Source organism: Molothrus ater, chromosome W (genome assembly GCF_012460135.2).
Source record: "Molothrus ater isolate BHLD 08-10-18 breed brown headed cowbird chromosome W, BPBGC_Mater_1.1, whole genome shotgun sequence".
Taxonomy (NCBI): domain Eukaryota; kingdom Metazoa; phylum Chordata; class Aves; order Passeriformes; family Icteridae; genus Molothrus; species Molothrus ater.
Window position 1 is genome coordinate 3547338 of NC_050510.2, and position 16451 is coordinate 3563788.

The 16451-nt window shown below is 35.9% G+C and overlaps 1 protein-coding gene across 4 annotated transcripts in view; it reads left to right on the forward strand.

Moving 5' to 3' along the window:
• The window catches only part of LOC118701528 (nipped-B-like protein), a 167396-nt gene that overhangs the window by 124650 nt on the left and 26295 nt on the right, over positions 1-16451 (forward strand). For all 4 annotated transcript variants that reach the window (XM_036406183.1, XM_054517780.1, XM_036406185.2 and 1 more), the window contains 10 exons: positions 516-619; positions 2128-2214; positions 4410-4641; positions 4929-5080; positions 5435-5515; positions 6577-6677; positions 9707-9845; positions 10050-10132; positions 11102-11234; positions 13023-13166. In XM_036406183.1, the coding sequence (XP_036262076.1) occupies positions 516-619; positions 2128-2214; positions 4410-4641; positions 4929-5080; positions 5435-5515; positions 6577-6677; positions 9707-9845; positions 10050-10132; positions 11102-11234; positions 13023-13166 (1256 nt within the window). The remainder of the gene's footprint in view (positions 1-515; positions 620-2127; positions 2215-4409; positions 4642-4928; positions 5081-5434; positions 5516-6576; positions 6678-9706; positions 9846-10049; positions 10133-11101; positions 11235-13022; positions 13167-16451) is intronic.

Below are 16451 nucleotides of genomic sequence, written 5' to 3' on the forward strand. Positions count from 1 at the left end.
AATTTTGCATCTGTTGTGGCCTTTGGCCTGACAGAGATTGATTCTTCAATTCAGCAGCAGAGTGCTTATTCTCTTATGGATGGGGCACTGAATCACTATGCTCCTTACCCATTTCAGTAGAAACTAAGCCAATTTAGCATAAGTGTCATATGAAGTAGCTCAGGTTGACCAACATGACTTTATTTTGAAATGGATAACAGATCATTTGTTAATTTTTTTATAACTAGAACAAAGGGAGCAACTTAATAAGCAAATCACTACAGCTATGGTGTCTACAACCTTGGATTAAAAATATTTTTAATCTAGGACTTTCAGTCATATTTAACAAGTAGTCATTTTAACACCACCAAAAGTTGTCATCATCAGTCTTCATTAGATGGAACTATGATATGCTAGCTATTTGGAAAATGAGTCCATTTTCTTCAGTTGGCTTTTTCATATTGACTCTAAAGTACTGGTTTCCTTGAAGTCTTATTAGAAATGTGATTGATAATTTTTAATTAATTTCTTTTAAGGTGATGATGATGAGATTCCACAAGAACTGCTACTGGGAAAGCATCAGCTTAGTGAGTTGGGGAGTGAATCTGCAAAAATCAAGGCAATGGGCATTATGGACAAGGTACATCTTCATAGTATTTAACTCTTTTTGAACATTAAATTTTGTTAAACATACAAAAAATTGTGCCCCCTCTAATATTCCACCCTCTTCAGGTGTATCTGTGACAAATCCTGTGAACAGTTGTGCTTCTGCTGAAGTGCTTAAAAAGTTCCCACATCTTAACTGTTACTGTCTCTGAAGCCAAGACTTAAATGGTCCCCTGTGTTAGGGCTGACTCAGAGCGCTATATGCCAATAGGTAACACATGCCTGAGCAGTAAAATCTAATAATTAATCTACTTTCACAAAAGCACATAATTTGCTCCTTACAGCTACTGTTGAGCAACCACAGTAAAACAGAACCTGCTGGCAAAGCCAAAAAATCCACCCTTGCTGATATATGCCATTAGTGCAATGTAAATATCTGATGTCCATCCAGCATCACACTGAGTTGCCCACTCCCTTCCTCTCTCCTAAGAGTCCTTTCAAACTTTAAAGATTTAATGCTTAAGCTGATAATAAGATTAATTTTTTGTAGACTGCATATTGTGATTTCTTTTCCATACTCTTCCCACCTTCTGTTCAAGCGAACTTTCTGTTGGCAAAAACTGTTGGTATCGCACCTTTAGAAACAGTATTCTTGCTTTCCTTATCTTCCTAGAACTATTGGCTCTGGGCAGTCTTGTATTAAATTCTTACTTTACCTCCTCATTACCATTTTTTATGTTTATGAAGTGTCTGTGAAGCCACTTATACAAGTCACGCTAAAGGGTTTTCTTTAGTCTGAGATTTAGATGTTCTTCATGGCTCTTTCTTTGTTCTCTCTACCTTCCTTTGTAGCATGATATTAGCCTGAGTGTTTCTGTTTCCTGATAGTTCTCACTCTTAACCTCTGTTACCTGTTTTATTCATATACATACTTACATTTATGCATAAAATTAGAATTTTGTTGCTTCTAAAGGTGAGCACCAATAGTATCTGGATGAATGAAACTAATTCTCCTGGAGTTTAGCGTATTCTACAGATTATTTAATTGCAATTCTGTAGAACATCAGCAAGTGAATTTGAGTTACTTTTTTCAACATGCTAATTTTTAAAATGAACCATTATTGAGAATATGTCTCCTTTTTATTAGAACTCAAGTATCAGGGAATTTTATTTCTGCTTGTCCATAGAACTTGGATTTTGTCTTCATAAAGATCTATATAGTCAGCTAGAATTTGGGATTGACACTCAGATTTGGTAAATTTCTGTTTCTAGAAGCAAATGCAAAAGCATACAACTATACAACAATAATTACAGTTATGCAATTTAAAATACGTTTCTATGTATTTTTCTGGTTGAAAATAAAGTTTGATTGCAGTCTCAGAACATATTTTCACTAGTTTAATTCTATTATCAGCATTCTAAATCATGCTGTGTCAGAAACCTGACAAATCAAGATCCAATACTTAGATTGGACTTTTTTTCCACAATTTGGAAGCCTTTATGTTCCTACAGTTGCTTGATGTGTTTTGTTTCTTGTTTTAGCTCTCAACAGATAAAACAGTAAAAGTCTTGAATATTTTGGAGAAGAATATTCAAGATGGATCAAAGCTTTCCACATTATTTAACCATGTGAGTTTTCAAATTACATTGTTTCACACCATTGTGTAGAATAGGGTTTTCTTCACTTGAGTCCTATATAGTGATAGTTTCAAATACTGCATGTGTCTGAAATGAATTCCTGATTTAATATGCATGTGCTTAAAAGATTGACAAATTTAAGATTTGAAGAAAAATTATAGTTTATATTATTTCAGTATGTTTTACTATAGTAAACATGTATTCAGAGAAATTAGGTTATCTTTGGACCTAATTTTAAATATTGTAGTTTCATCCTGAAATATTCATGGTAACTGGTGTAACTTGCACTATTGAGTAATTTTTTTCTACTTTTCTATGTCTCCATAAAACATTCCTACCACAGTGGAAGAAATATAACAGCCTGTGCTTTTATACAGGCAAGAAAGATTATTTTTCTCTGTACCAGAGAAGTTATTAAAAATTTCACTTGGTTTCGCTATTAATAACATTATTACAATATTTCAGTAGTGCTGTGTGGTCATAATTAACCTCATGTATGTTTTATGACTTGTGCAAACACAGAAATACAGAGATTCCATACCCTGTGCTAAATCTAAATCACAGTATCTGCTGAGTTGGAAAGGACCCCCAAGGATCATTGAGTCCTTATATGGTCATATTTGATAAGACATGTTTTAAACCCATTGATATAGATGAGTTGGTCTCTGGAGAAAGTTGTATTCTCATGAGTTTTGTGTGACTTAACAGTCTTTTTGTGTAAGAATTCTCTCTAGTGGCAAAAATTAGACTGATCAAAGCAGCAACTGGTATGTATAAGCCACTGAAGAAAACACTAGATGAATGAGTTTAGATTTTGATTAAGGTACATAATTCTCAAATAGAGAATGTGGCAGTCTTCCTTCATAGTGCTTCCCAATGACACACAGAAAGCTTCTTTGTGATTTACCAGAAGAACACAGTGAGATATTGAAGACCTGTAACTTAGGGTTTGTCTTGGTTTGAAAGACAGGTGTCTGCTAAGGAAGGCAGGAGCCTCCCTTGGAATGGAAAATGTAAACCCCCTCCCTCCAAATTAATTATAATTAAGGGGCTCTCAAGCAAATATATGGGAATATAAATAACAGTTCTTTACTAGTATGTATAATAAAACAAACAAACAACAACAACTACAGCATTAACAACAAACAGAGCCAGAAACCCAGTAACAGCCTTCTCGGCCGCAGGCACTTTCCCCTTTGGTGTAGTGATGGTCACAGCTGGCAGGGGCGCTGGTGGCTCCCAGTGGGCAGGGCAGGTGTGATGATCCCCATGCGGCTGCAGGGGGCGCTGTGGCACGCGCTCGGGGACCATGTGGTAATGGTGGCTTGACCGAGATGGGAAGGGATGGAAGAGAGGCTTTGCTTCTCAAACCCCTGGGACAGTCGATGCCAGTGCCCCAGCAGGACTCTCAGAAGCAGCAAGCTGGGCCAGCAGAATGTCTCAGCAGGCAGGGGGTGCAGGGCTACAGTGCAGCGAAAGCTCAAAACAGTGCCGAAGAAGCAGTGGGGGCGGGGCAGCAGCAGCCTGGCTCCCAGCAGGGCAGGGAGAGGCAAGCTCAGGATCCCGGGCACCCAAGCAGATGGTAATAGGTCCCTCTTTTAGTGAGGTAGGTGTTAATAAGGTCCCAGTTCAGTGGCTGCTCTCACAAGCAGAGGCTCACATCACAGCAGAAGAAGCAGCTCCAGGCTGGGCTCCGGCAGCAGCAGTGAATTCCCTTCCCCAAGCAGCAGCTCCGACTGTTCTCCTCCAAAGCCGAGAGAGAGAAAGCGCTAGCAGCTGCCCCAGCCCTGTCTTTCACCTGCCCAATTCTTGTGGTATCTCTACCCCTCTGAGAGAAACTCCCAGATAAGAGAACTGCAACCAGATCCCCTCCTCCCCTGAACTTGGCCACTTCTTTTGTTTTTCTTAAGTACCCAGGTGTTAGTGTTTCCTAGCAACTTATGGGGGAAAATTCTATACTAAAAAGGAACAAAAGGAAAGAAACCTAACCCCCAACAGGGTTACAAACCTTTTACTAATAAAACAAACATTTGTTGATTTCTAAACCAAACTATTTTTGTATCATATAGGTAATACTGCATTTTGTATGTGTTTATGTAAGTGTATTAAAATAATGTTATATTTTACTTGGTAAGGAAAAAAATTAACTTCTTGTTTACAGTCTTGTTTTCTATCACCTGTTACAGAACAATGACACTGAAGATGAGGAGAGATTATGGAGAGATCTTATTATGGAGAGAGTGACAAAATCTGCTGATGCTTGTCTTACTGCTATCAATATTATGACATCACCAAATATGCCTAAAGCTGTATATATTGAAGATGTAATTGAAAGAGTTATTCAATACACAAAATTTCATTTGCAAAACACTCTCTATCCTCAGTATGATCCTGTGTATAGAGTGGATCCTCATGGTGGTTAGTATGCTAAATGTTTTGCATTTTGTTGTCATATGCATATCTTGAGGTGCAGGTATTCAGGAATGGTTTCAAGAATCTTGGATCCAGAATTCAAAGCAATTATGAAAATATTAAATTCTTGCTTTCCAGCTGATTTTACTAAATAGTTTTTCTTTTGTAAAAAATTTCATTTACAAAGCTGTAGTCATGGACTTGTTTTGGAGACATTTTTTGAGGAAGATTATCATCTTTCTAATATCTGATGTGAAATACTGAAAAGATTAAAGATATTTTTTATTTTCTAGGTGGTGTTTTAAGTTCAAAAGCAAAACGTGCCAAGTGTTCCACCCACAAGCAAAGAGTTATAGTTATGTTATATAACAAAGTTTGTGACATTGTCAGCAGTTTGTCAGAGTTGCTAGAGATACAGCTTCTCACTGATACAACTATTCTTCAAGTAAGTTTTATTAGAAAAATTTTTGTCTGAGAATTTTTTCTTTTTCCAGAGACTGTAAAGTGTAACTGTCTCAATGACATGAAATATGAAACCAGTACAAACTTTTGAATTATTAACAGTAGTGACTAGTTTGTTCTGTAGTAATGTTCACATCTTAAATAGCTTTTATTGTACACTTAAGAAAAGTTGAATCTGATTGTATTAAAATATCCTTTAATAACTTTATTTGTAAACCATATGAATGAATACATGTTGTTGAATACCTTACCTGATGAATGAATAATTACTTGTGAAAATGCATAAATATCAGTTTAATAGTCAAATATACTTACAATAACTTCTTTCTGTTCATAGATATCATCTATGGGAATAACACCTTTCTTTGTAGAAAATGTCAGTGAACTACAGCTATGTGCCATCAAATTAGTGACTGCAGTAAGTAATTTTTAATTTGCAGTAGTTTCATGTTCTTCTGAGAGTTATTAGGGCATTTATATCGGCTATATTTTTGCTGGTAGAGAATTGGAGCTTAGAACTAATTTTATTCTTGCATGTTTTTACAGTTTGGTATCAAAATCTACGAACAATATTTAAGCTACTTGAGCTCCTCCCATTTGCAGAGTACTCTATAGGAAGAAATAGCTTACATAAGCCAAGGAATTTACTTAATTTTGGTTATGCTGTTTAAAGTGTAAACACAAACCCCTTCCTCATCTTAAGAAATCTTAACAGTGTGATTTTTCTTACCTCCTTTGTTAAGATTAGTTTATGCAATGGTATAAGCCATAGAACTAGTAAGATAGTTCTATATAATATATAATAGAACTATATAATAGAACAAGTTATTTTCCTCAGAAGAGGTGGCTATGTGAAAAATTCATGGGGCAGATAGAATATTTTTTCAGGAAAACTGCAGTGCCACACAGATGTGTTTGTTCAAGTGAAAGTTTTTCATCTTTGTAAGGATTATGTACTCCAGTATTTATAAAAGTAATTCTTCCTGAACAAAAGGAGAGGCAAACTCTACCATCCTGACTCCATAAATTGAATTAATATGTCATGTCAGGCAAACATCAAAGCTTCGTTTTCTCACATGTGCTCTAAAACTATACATGTGTTCTCATTTAATGTATGTTACCACAGACTTTTGCTCTATACTGGAGTCTGATACCTTAGCCTTACACTGTTTGACTTTCAGTGTATTGTAGTATTGGCAACAAAATTTAAAACACATTATATTTTTAAGAGCTATTACACATTTATGCTATTTGAAGATTAAAAAAGCTATATTTGAAAAGGGTTTTATGTATTTTATAAAGAAATGCTTGCTTTGAAAAAACAAAGCAATGCATTTAAAGCAAGGTATGCATTAAATATAATTTATTTAAATGTCATGTAAAGAGTATTTTTCTATATATAATTTTTAAATATATTTAACAAGTGATATTTTATGTAACAACAAATAGTTTTTTAACAATTCTGTTACTGTTAAATAGGTGTTCTCCAGGTATGAAAAACATAGACAGCTAATACTAGAAGAAATTTTCACTTCCCTCGCAAGACTACCAACCAGCAAGAGGAGTTTGAGAAATTTCAGGTAAATTCTGACATAGATTGATAATTTGTAGACAGCAACATTTACAGTTTTTTAGATGTAGGATTTTAGGCTTCAGTGTTAACTTGTTCTTTAAAAATCTGTGACTCCATGAGCTATGTTTTGTTAGAGGTTGATATTTCAAGACCTCTACAGTGAGAGCAGAATTGTCTGACAAATGTATTTTGTAATAATCACTTTCTTATGCCATCATATTTATGCTTGCTTCCAAAATGTCTTGGTTTGAAAGACATGTGTCTGCCATGGAGGGTGGGAACCTCCCTTGGAATGGAAAATATTACTCCCTTCTCTCCAAATTATTATAACTTTGAAATTAAGGGGCTTTCAGGCAAAGATATAGGAAAAGGAATAACAGTTCTTTACTAGTGTGTATATGTATAACAAGGCAAACAAACAACAGCAATGGTAGCAACAGCAAACAAGAACAGAAAACCCAATAAACTGTCTCTTCCCTGCTCTTTAAATAATTTCCCCTTTGGTGTAGTATTGGTCACAGCCGACAGGGGTGCTGGTGACTCCCGGTGGGCAGGGCAGGTGCGATGATTCCCCCGCGGCTGCAGGGGGCGCTGTGGTGCGAGCTTGGCGGCCACATGGGTAATGGCAGCTTGACCAAGACGGGAAGGGATGGGAAAGGGGCTTGCTTTACAAACCCCTAGGAGCAGTCAATCCCGGTGCCCCAGCAGGACTCTTGGAAGTAGCAAGTTGGCATGGCAGGAACGAGCAAAATCCTGGGTTGGTAGATGAGATGGATCAGAAGCTCTGCAGCTGTAGCTGGGAACACGGGTCGTCTTGGCAGGCAGGGGATGCTGGGGCTACATACAGTGTAGCAAAAACCTGGAGCAGTGGCAAAGATATGGCAGGGAGCTGGGCAGCAACAGCCCCGCTCCTGAGCACAGCAGGCTCTCTTGGGGGGAAAAGGGGCTCGATGGTGAGGGGTCCTTTGGTGAAGTAGAGTGTTAATGAGGTCCCAGTGCAACGGCCACTCTTATGAGCAAAGCTCCACTCACAGTAGAAGAAACGCAGCAGGAGATGGAGCCCCACAGTGGTGACAAATTCTCCTCACAGCAACAGCAGCCTCTCTTCCTGCCCCCCCCCAATGCCGAGAGCACAAGAGAGCTAGGGGCTGCACCCAACCCCTTTTCCCCAGCCCGATTCCATACTCACGGTATCTCTGCCCTTCCCAGAGAAACCCCCAGGTAAAAAGAGAGAGTAACCAGCTGCACCCCTCCCCTGATCTGTGGCCACTTCTTTTGTCTCCCTTAAGTACATGGTCGTTATTGTCTCCTAGCAACACATTTGGGGAAAAATTAGTTTCGAGAAAGAAAGGAAAGGATCCTAAATCCCAACACAAACTAATTGCAATATCTTATCTGTCTCACTAAGTATGTAAATGACTGTAATGTTATTATGAATTCAAAAGTTTTTTCTTGGAAAATGCTTTGGTTCTGTTTATATGGATTTTATACAATGTCATTGCTAAAGCATAATAGGAAAATTCTGTCTGAATTTCTTTGAGGACATGCTCAGAGCACTCTTTCCATGAAATCAATCTAATACTCCTTTGATTGAGTCTCATTTAGAAACTGCTCAGTTAGCTTTAACTGTCTTTTAAGTGCTTCAGCTGGATTTCAGTGCATCTTCTGAATAATAGTATAGTTTCAGGTTAAATTAGAGAAAGAACCTGACCTGGGATGGATTTTAATTAAAATTGGGGTTGGATGCTCCAATTTATTCTAAAACATTTGGTTTGACTATTGATTTTGTTCCTTGCTTCCATACATCTTTTCCTTGGAGACAGACAAGTTGTCAATGAAATAGGTTGTCTGACCCAGGGTGGATGAACAGGAAATATCCAGGAAAATTAAATTCATGGAAACTTTGAAGCTGAATTCAGCAATTCTAATGTTAACATGAGTGCTTATTCCTAGTATCTCCTATTGTTTTGTTTATAGACATTAGAGAGATCTAGTAAATAGGAAAGTGTTAGGCATAGGAGCATAAATGGTAGATACCCTCTTTGAATTGGGACTTTTACTATAAGGAAGTTACTGTCTCAAGGCCATGACTGCACTGCTTATCTTTAGAGTCCTAGCTCTAACTTGTTGAAGGACATTCCCTGTCTGAGGCTATAGTCATAAAGGGTGCAGCTTACCTAAAATTTTATAGGAAAATATTCTCTCTGTACAAGTAGTTAGAGATAATTTTATAAAGATAATAATTGCAATCTGTTTTGTGTCCAGTTATTATTTTGATAATTTAGGGAAAATGATGTCAGAGATTATCACCTTTTCAAATTGTTAAAGGCAACACTAAGTGGTGTTGATGTACATATGGGTAGTAAACACCACACTATTTATCAGGTTAAATCACTTGGAAAGGGAGAAATGTGAGGTAGAGTGTATTAATGCTGGTCATACCAACTTAAAAGACAGTCTTGCATGCTGAAGTTTATTGTCTGTTGCACTACCTGAGATTACCATAGGTGTAACTCTTGTAGAAGCCAGTCCAGGTCATGGTCACTAATTTCTCATTTAAAATTCCTGCACATTTCAGATACATTGAATAATATATAAGTACTAAATTATTATTACAAAGTTGGTCTATTTTTTTAATGTTGTGTTGGAAATGGATATGGCATTATACAGAATCAGCCTATTAGTAAGTGCCTTTGCATGGATGTGTTTGATTTATTAAATATTTCTGAAGATTTTTCTGCTGCTGGACTTCACAGACACTCTGATGTCCCATCTGTGAGCTGTTTCAGTTCATCTCTTTGGACTGAGAATAATGCTTACCATTTTAGTTAGACCAAATCTTTCACTGCATAAGAGAGCAGATGACAAGATAAATGTGTATAACACAGATTCCTAGCTTTCATTATTATTTAGGAAAGATGTTATTTAGGACAAAAAAAAAATCTGTTTTTTTTTTTTTTGTTTTGGTTTGGGTTTTTTTTTGTTTTGGTTTGGTTTTTTTGTTTAGTTTTAGTGCTAATGCTGTCTTATTAACAGATTAAACAGCAGTGACACTGATGGAGAGCCTATGTATATTCAGATGGTAACAGCACTAGTTCTGCAGCTTATTCAGTGTGTGGTGCATTTGCCATCAACAGAAAAAGATTCTAATTCAGAGGAGGAATCAAACAAAAAAGTAAGTTTTTTTTTAAAGAGCCATAATTCTTTTTTTTGCTACAGGAATGACTTTGTAGGTATAATATTTTATAATGGTGCTCTAGTAATCAAGCCTTTTAATTTTATGTCAGCTCTAATTATTTGATGAATGAGAAAGGCTGGTCTGGAAATTATATTTCTGTGCATGCTAAAATATTAGAAAAATACATCTTGTTATTTTTAGGTGGATCAAGATGTGCTTATGACTAACTCATATGAAACAGCCATGAGAACAGCACAAAACTTCCTTTCTATTTTCCTTAAGAAGTAAGTACTGTTGCATTCTTTAGTGTATTGATGAAACCAACTCCAAATAAAATGTCACACCTTAAGACAAACCAAACCACTTTGCAGAGCTACCTGTCTGGAAAAAAAATCTAGGGAACAGTCTGCAGGGTTTAAGAACACATTTAAGAATTTATATGATAATTTATATAGGATCCTTTTATCAGGGATCTTTTACTCATTTGTAACATGGAAGAGAAGGCTGAGTAAATATTTAAGTGATGAAACCAGATTATTTCAGTCATCAAAAGGACCAAAATATAAAAACCCTAAAATTACTTTCATTTAGGTAAAGTTAGGAATGTCAATAGCTCAGCAGGGAAAAAAACCAAACCTGAATAACCAAAGGATTTGTAAGAAGTCCTGAGGTTTTTTATCATGTTGATTTCTGTTGTTAAGCCAAAACTCTGTTTATGAGCTATCTAGCCATTTCTCTGCATACTTCTGTTATAATTAAAGTTAGGGATGTCACATATAGGTGAAACACTATCACATATGTTATCTTTTGATTTTTTAACATTCTGATTTTAACCTTTCTGGAACATAATACTGAGATGCCTTATCACTGTGAGTTAAGTCAGACCAGGTTTAAGGACATAACACCTTCTAAATACCCCACTCTAGCTTGAGCTTTGGAATTTTACCTACTTTGTTTATCCAAGTTAATGCAGACTTTGCCTCAAAACAATAAATAAAAAACCTTAGTAACTAAATTCTACTACCCTGGATTAACTGCTTTACTTGCAGTGCAACTTGGAGTGATAAATGTTTGAACTATTTGTCTGTAAATGGAAAAAACCAATTTTTCTGCTAATATTTTGGATTTTTTTTTTTTTAGAATTGCATAAAACTGGTTTTCTGGCTAAAAATAGAATTAGTTCTCTTTGCATCAAAAGAAAAGTTTAAATGGCTCTTAAATTCACTTGCAAACATGCATTTTGATTTAAACAGATGTGGCAGTAAACAAGGGGAAGAAGATTACAGACCACTGTTTGAGAACTTTATTCAAGATCTTCTTTCCACAGTCAATAAACCAGAATGGCCAGCTGCAGAGTTGCTACTTAGCTTATTAGGAAGGCTATTGGTAAGGGATACTTGTTCTTAACTATTATATTAATTTATTTCTTATTACAATGAAATGTGTTTATTTCAGCTCAAACTACTGCAGGAGTGTTTTCTGATTGTTGACACATGCATGCAGCATGTAAGGAAAATCTTACATGTATCACTATTACATAATGCATAGAAAATAAAATTTAGGTCAGAAGATCATTGATATGGAACTTAGTAAAGGTCATATGTATACAGTTTCTCATTAATGTCCTCTTCTAATACTCCATGACATTTTCCACATTAAAAAATGCCATTCTATAGCATCTAATAAGTTTAGATATTCATAGAACCGTAGAATATGCTGAGCTGGAAGGGACCCACAAGGATTATTGAGTCCAACTCCTGGTCCTGCACAGGACACCCCAACAATCCCACCCTGTTCCTGAGAGCATTGTCCAAACATTCCTTAAGCTCTGGCAGCCTTGGGGCTGTGACCACTGCCTTGGGGAGCCTGTTCAGTGCCTGACCACCCTCTGAGGGCGGAACCTTTTCCTGATATCTAACCTCAACCTCCCTGACACAGCTCCAGCCATTCCCTCAGGTCCTGTCACTGGCCACCAGAGAAGAGATCAGTGTCTTCCCCTCCACTGCCCCTCACAAGGAAGTTGTAGACCACAACGAGGTCTGACCTCAGTCTCCTCTTCTCCAGGCTGAAGAGACCAAATGCCCTCAGCCACTCCTTGTACGGCTTCCCCTCTAAACCCTTCACCATCTTCATTACCCTCCTTTGGATGCTATCCAATAGTTTCATTCATATTCATTGGGAATAAAGTCAGACTAATACCTGTAATTATTCATAGAATCATAGAATAGTTTGGATTGGAAGAGACTTCAAAGCTCATCTCATTCCACAAACAGGGACACCTTTCACTAGACCAGATTGCTCCAAGCCCTGTCCAACCTGGCCTTGAACACTTCCAGGGATGGGGCAGCCACAGCTTCTCTGGGCAACCTGTGCCAGTGCCTCACCACTCTCACAGGGAAAAATTTCTTCTCAATATCCCATCTAACCCTACCCTCTGGCAGTGGGAAGCCATTCCCCCTTGTCCTATCACTCCATGCCCTTGCAAATATTCCCTCTCCAGCTTTCTTACAGGCCCTCTTCAGGAACTGGAAGGTTCTCTAAGGTTTATGGACATTCAGGTTCCTCAGGTGGTCATGAGCCTTATCGTCACTTAAAATGGGAGGGACTTTGCTCTCCCAGTCCCATACTTCTCTGGACTATTCCTTTAGCACAGAACCTGAAAACAATTAAGTAGTTTGGTCTTCAAGTGGTACATTTACTTACAGATTGTGACATTTTACAGAATGTGAATATTTTTGTAGTAATGTTTTTTGAGAGTTGTTCTTCAGTATTAAAATGCAATTAATACAGTACTTTGAGCTTTTTATTTGGAAAATATTTTATGGTCATGTTCCTGGTAAAATGCAGCTTTCTTTATACTTGTGTGAATAATGAGGAAGATGTCTTATGGTGCTATACTATTGCAAAGGATATCTGCTTTACTAGATGTCTAGTTTATTTTAGTTTTTTAAAAAGATATATTTTTATAACAGGCGTATTTGTAAGGCAAAAGACTCAATAAAGGAAAAAAACATTCTAAAGTAAGGACTGTATCTGTGATGTAATAGTAAATTACATAACTTTAGGCAGCATGGAAATTAGGTGGACTTTTTAATGAGGTCAAACTGTCTTGTAAGAAGAATCTCAATTGCAAAAATAAATAGTTTTTATAACAGCTTATTCTGCTTTTCTTAGGTTCACCAGTTCAGTAACAAATCTACAGAAATGGCATTAAGAGTTGCATCGCTTGACTATCTTGGAACTGTAGCTGCAAGACTCAGGAAAGATGCAGTCACTAGCAAAATGGATCAAGGTTCTATAGCCAGAATACTCAAACAGGTGTGTGAAAGATCCCATGCCAGTTGGATTGAGATGTATCTATTTAAAAGCCTAAACATTTTAAAGATGTGTGAAAAACTGGAATTATGGGGACTGAGTTTTCATCGTTGTTCAGATTTCTGAATCAAATATACTCAATTTATTAGTATCACATTTGTTAATTCATGTCTTTCTCACACCATCTTCCTAGTGATCATTTAAAATTGTTAATTAAAATGGTAAAACCAATTTTCTGGTGAGGATATAGATGAAATAATGGAGTGACAGTTGGATTATATTTTAAGAGGCCTTAAAATATATTTGTGTGTGTATGCATGCATGTGCATGCATGTGTGTGCATTTGCTATTGCAAAATGGTAATTGAGCTTATGGCACTCATATAGAGACTTTTGAGAGTTAAACTGATAGGCCTATAAGGTTAGTTTTTATGTGATAGAACTGATATTGGTTGTGTGTGTAGGGAAGTTGTTATTTTTGTGGGGTTTTTCTTACTAGAATTGCATATATCTTTCATTGGAGAATGCATATTTGCATTTCTGTTAATGCTCCTTATCAAAATGTTTCCAAATCTGCAAGATTGCCAGATATTAACAAAGCAGTATGTGCATTTGGGCTCTCTGTAGTACATTAAGAAAATCTTGGGCCTTATGGGTATTTTTAAAAATGTGAACTTTTACATTTCTTATGGATGCAATACTTTTCTGTCTGAACTATTAATTGTTCTCAGCATGATGAGATCTAAAGTTGAGTAGTCATATCAAGGTGGTTTCCCTGAAAAGACTCCAGATCTACTATATGTATTTTATGGTGACTGTTACAGACTTGTTTTGAAGGTAAAACTCGTGCAATTTACAGGCATTCAGATAAAGTATCAAAATTCATCTACTCCTTCATGAGGCTGATACTTCCCATGACTTTTGTCAGTTGGAATATTTGACTATGTATAGTGTCAAATCTTTATGTTCATGGCTTATTATAATTTATACTTCTATGTGCTAAGGGAGTGTAATTGTTTGCAAGTGATTTTGACAATTGTACATTAGACTTCATAGGGAAATACTTTAGAAGAATCCTTTTCTCTTTCCTTATCTCCAGAAGTTATATAATAATATTGAAAGATATTCTAAAAAGATACATACGTGAGTGGTGACCTGAATTTTTCTATTTGTTTTGAGTTTTTTACAGGATCAGGCAGAAACTAGGCATTGGCATCCACAGAAAATAAAATAGCTGTGGGCAATTGAGCACTAAAAGCTTTTTTCAGTTACTCAGGAAGCTTAACATAAATGATGGCATTGTGAAAAGTGTATATTATACAGTACATTCACTCAGGCTAGACTGTGTTGTTTATAAGTGATTTGTAACATACGAACAAATTACTTGAAAATGTGCACAACGCCTAAGCTTCACTTTGTTGCCCAAATGGCAAGAAAATAAAATCCATTGGTAGACATTCAGCTCTAATCATTAGAAATATCTTAAATTATTCTTTTCATTCAGAAATGAACTTATATCTCTACAGATTTTTCTTTCCTGCTGACTTGAGTATTTAGACTGTTGGATATTTCCTTCTACCCTCTGATATATTACCAGGATAATTTCCAATGATCGATGAGTGCTTATAACTCTGTCTGTTGTGGTTTCGATTCGTGAATTGTATAATTAGATTTAAGAGAAAATCTGTTCTGTTTTGACATTTTTAAACAGATTTCTTTTCATAGAAATCTGTCATAGATTGTCAAGTTGATTTGAACACTTGTGCATGCTTTTCATTAATTTATCTCTTGATATGCTGATCTTCTGGACTTGTACCTTTTTCCACTTGCTGTTGTTTGCAAGCTATATTATGTGCTACATTTGTGACAAGATTCTCAATTTATGCTGTTCATACAGAAGTTGATGGTTCTAAGTTACAGGTTTTATTGCTGAAGAAGAAAAGTGTTTTGTAGCTGAAGAAGTTTAAGCCAGAAATAATTCTTCTACTTTTATTATCAGTACTGAATATGATTTGTTGTGGGCTTCACAATTTCTTTCTGTTTGTTCTGGGTTTTTTACTTTTTAAAATAGTTAGGCAGTTAAGGTTCATCAAGCAACTTTTTCAGCCTTTTTATCCACAGAATTTAACATTGGTTGAAGGCCAGACTTTCAAATCACAATCTACACGTCATAGGGCGCCAAATATAAATTAATAAACCTACATTAGTATTATGTCTACTGTAGACATCTTTTGAATTCTTGAACTGATTAATTTGAGGGGAAAAAAACCCCTTTTTTCTGCTGTAGCATCAACAATTGCATCAACAATTGCAAGGACCTGCACATTTCAGTATAATACTAAGGAAAAAAGAATGTTTTATGGTTTTGGGTTTATGCTGTCTTGTGGGTGTTGAGAAAGTTAGTTTCTGATTCATTAACAAGTTAATTGATACTGATTTGATCTCTAACCCCTATATGGGGAAAAGTACATTGTCTGATGGTCATATACAAAATCATTGTTCAATTTACTTAGGCTAGAATTATTTAAGAGATCAGGATGTACATATTTCCTATAAAATAGCCTCTTGTAAAAAATATTCTGGTTTTAACATTCATACATTTTAGATATTTGCAAATCTGATGCATAGTTCTCATAATAATATTTCATATGTAATCCTTTTTGTGCATCTTAAAAGTGCTTTGCAGGAAAATTAATAGTACCCTATTCTGTAGATACACTTTATGCACTAAGTGGAATTTTTATAAAATGTATGCTTGTTCTCAAGGTTTTTGACCTGATAGAAACTTAATTGAGTCTCAGAGAGTATGATTCTTTAGTGCTAGAGTTCACGGGTGTTTGGGAATAACCTCTGTAAATTCTTTGCTTAATGAATTGAGCATACTTGCTGCGCTTTCTCTGTATCGATGCTTTAAACCTGAAAACATTTATACCAAATATTTTGCAGAGGGATAAGTTATTTTTATTTCTTTGACACTTCCCATATGTTTTTACTGTTGTCTGTGTTTCATATTTATGTTCATTTGACTTTTTTGCCTTTTATCCCTTGTTCACCTGTAAAGTCATTGTTTCAGTGTTTAAAATTGTTGAGAGCGCTAATGATACCTTTTATAGGTTAAATCTTTTTTCAGTCTACTATGTGTGATTTCAGCCCTTTGTTTTTCCTTGAGAATAGAGGGTCTTCACACAAGATCATAAAATGAAAATTAATCAAATCAGTCAGTCTGTTTTAAACCAATTCTTATTCCGCTGTTAATCTTTTTTGACTTTGGAGCTGCAGTCTAATTTGG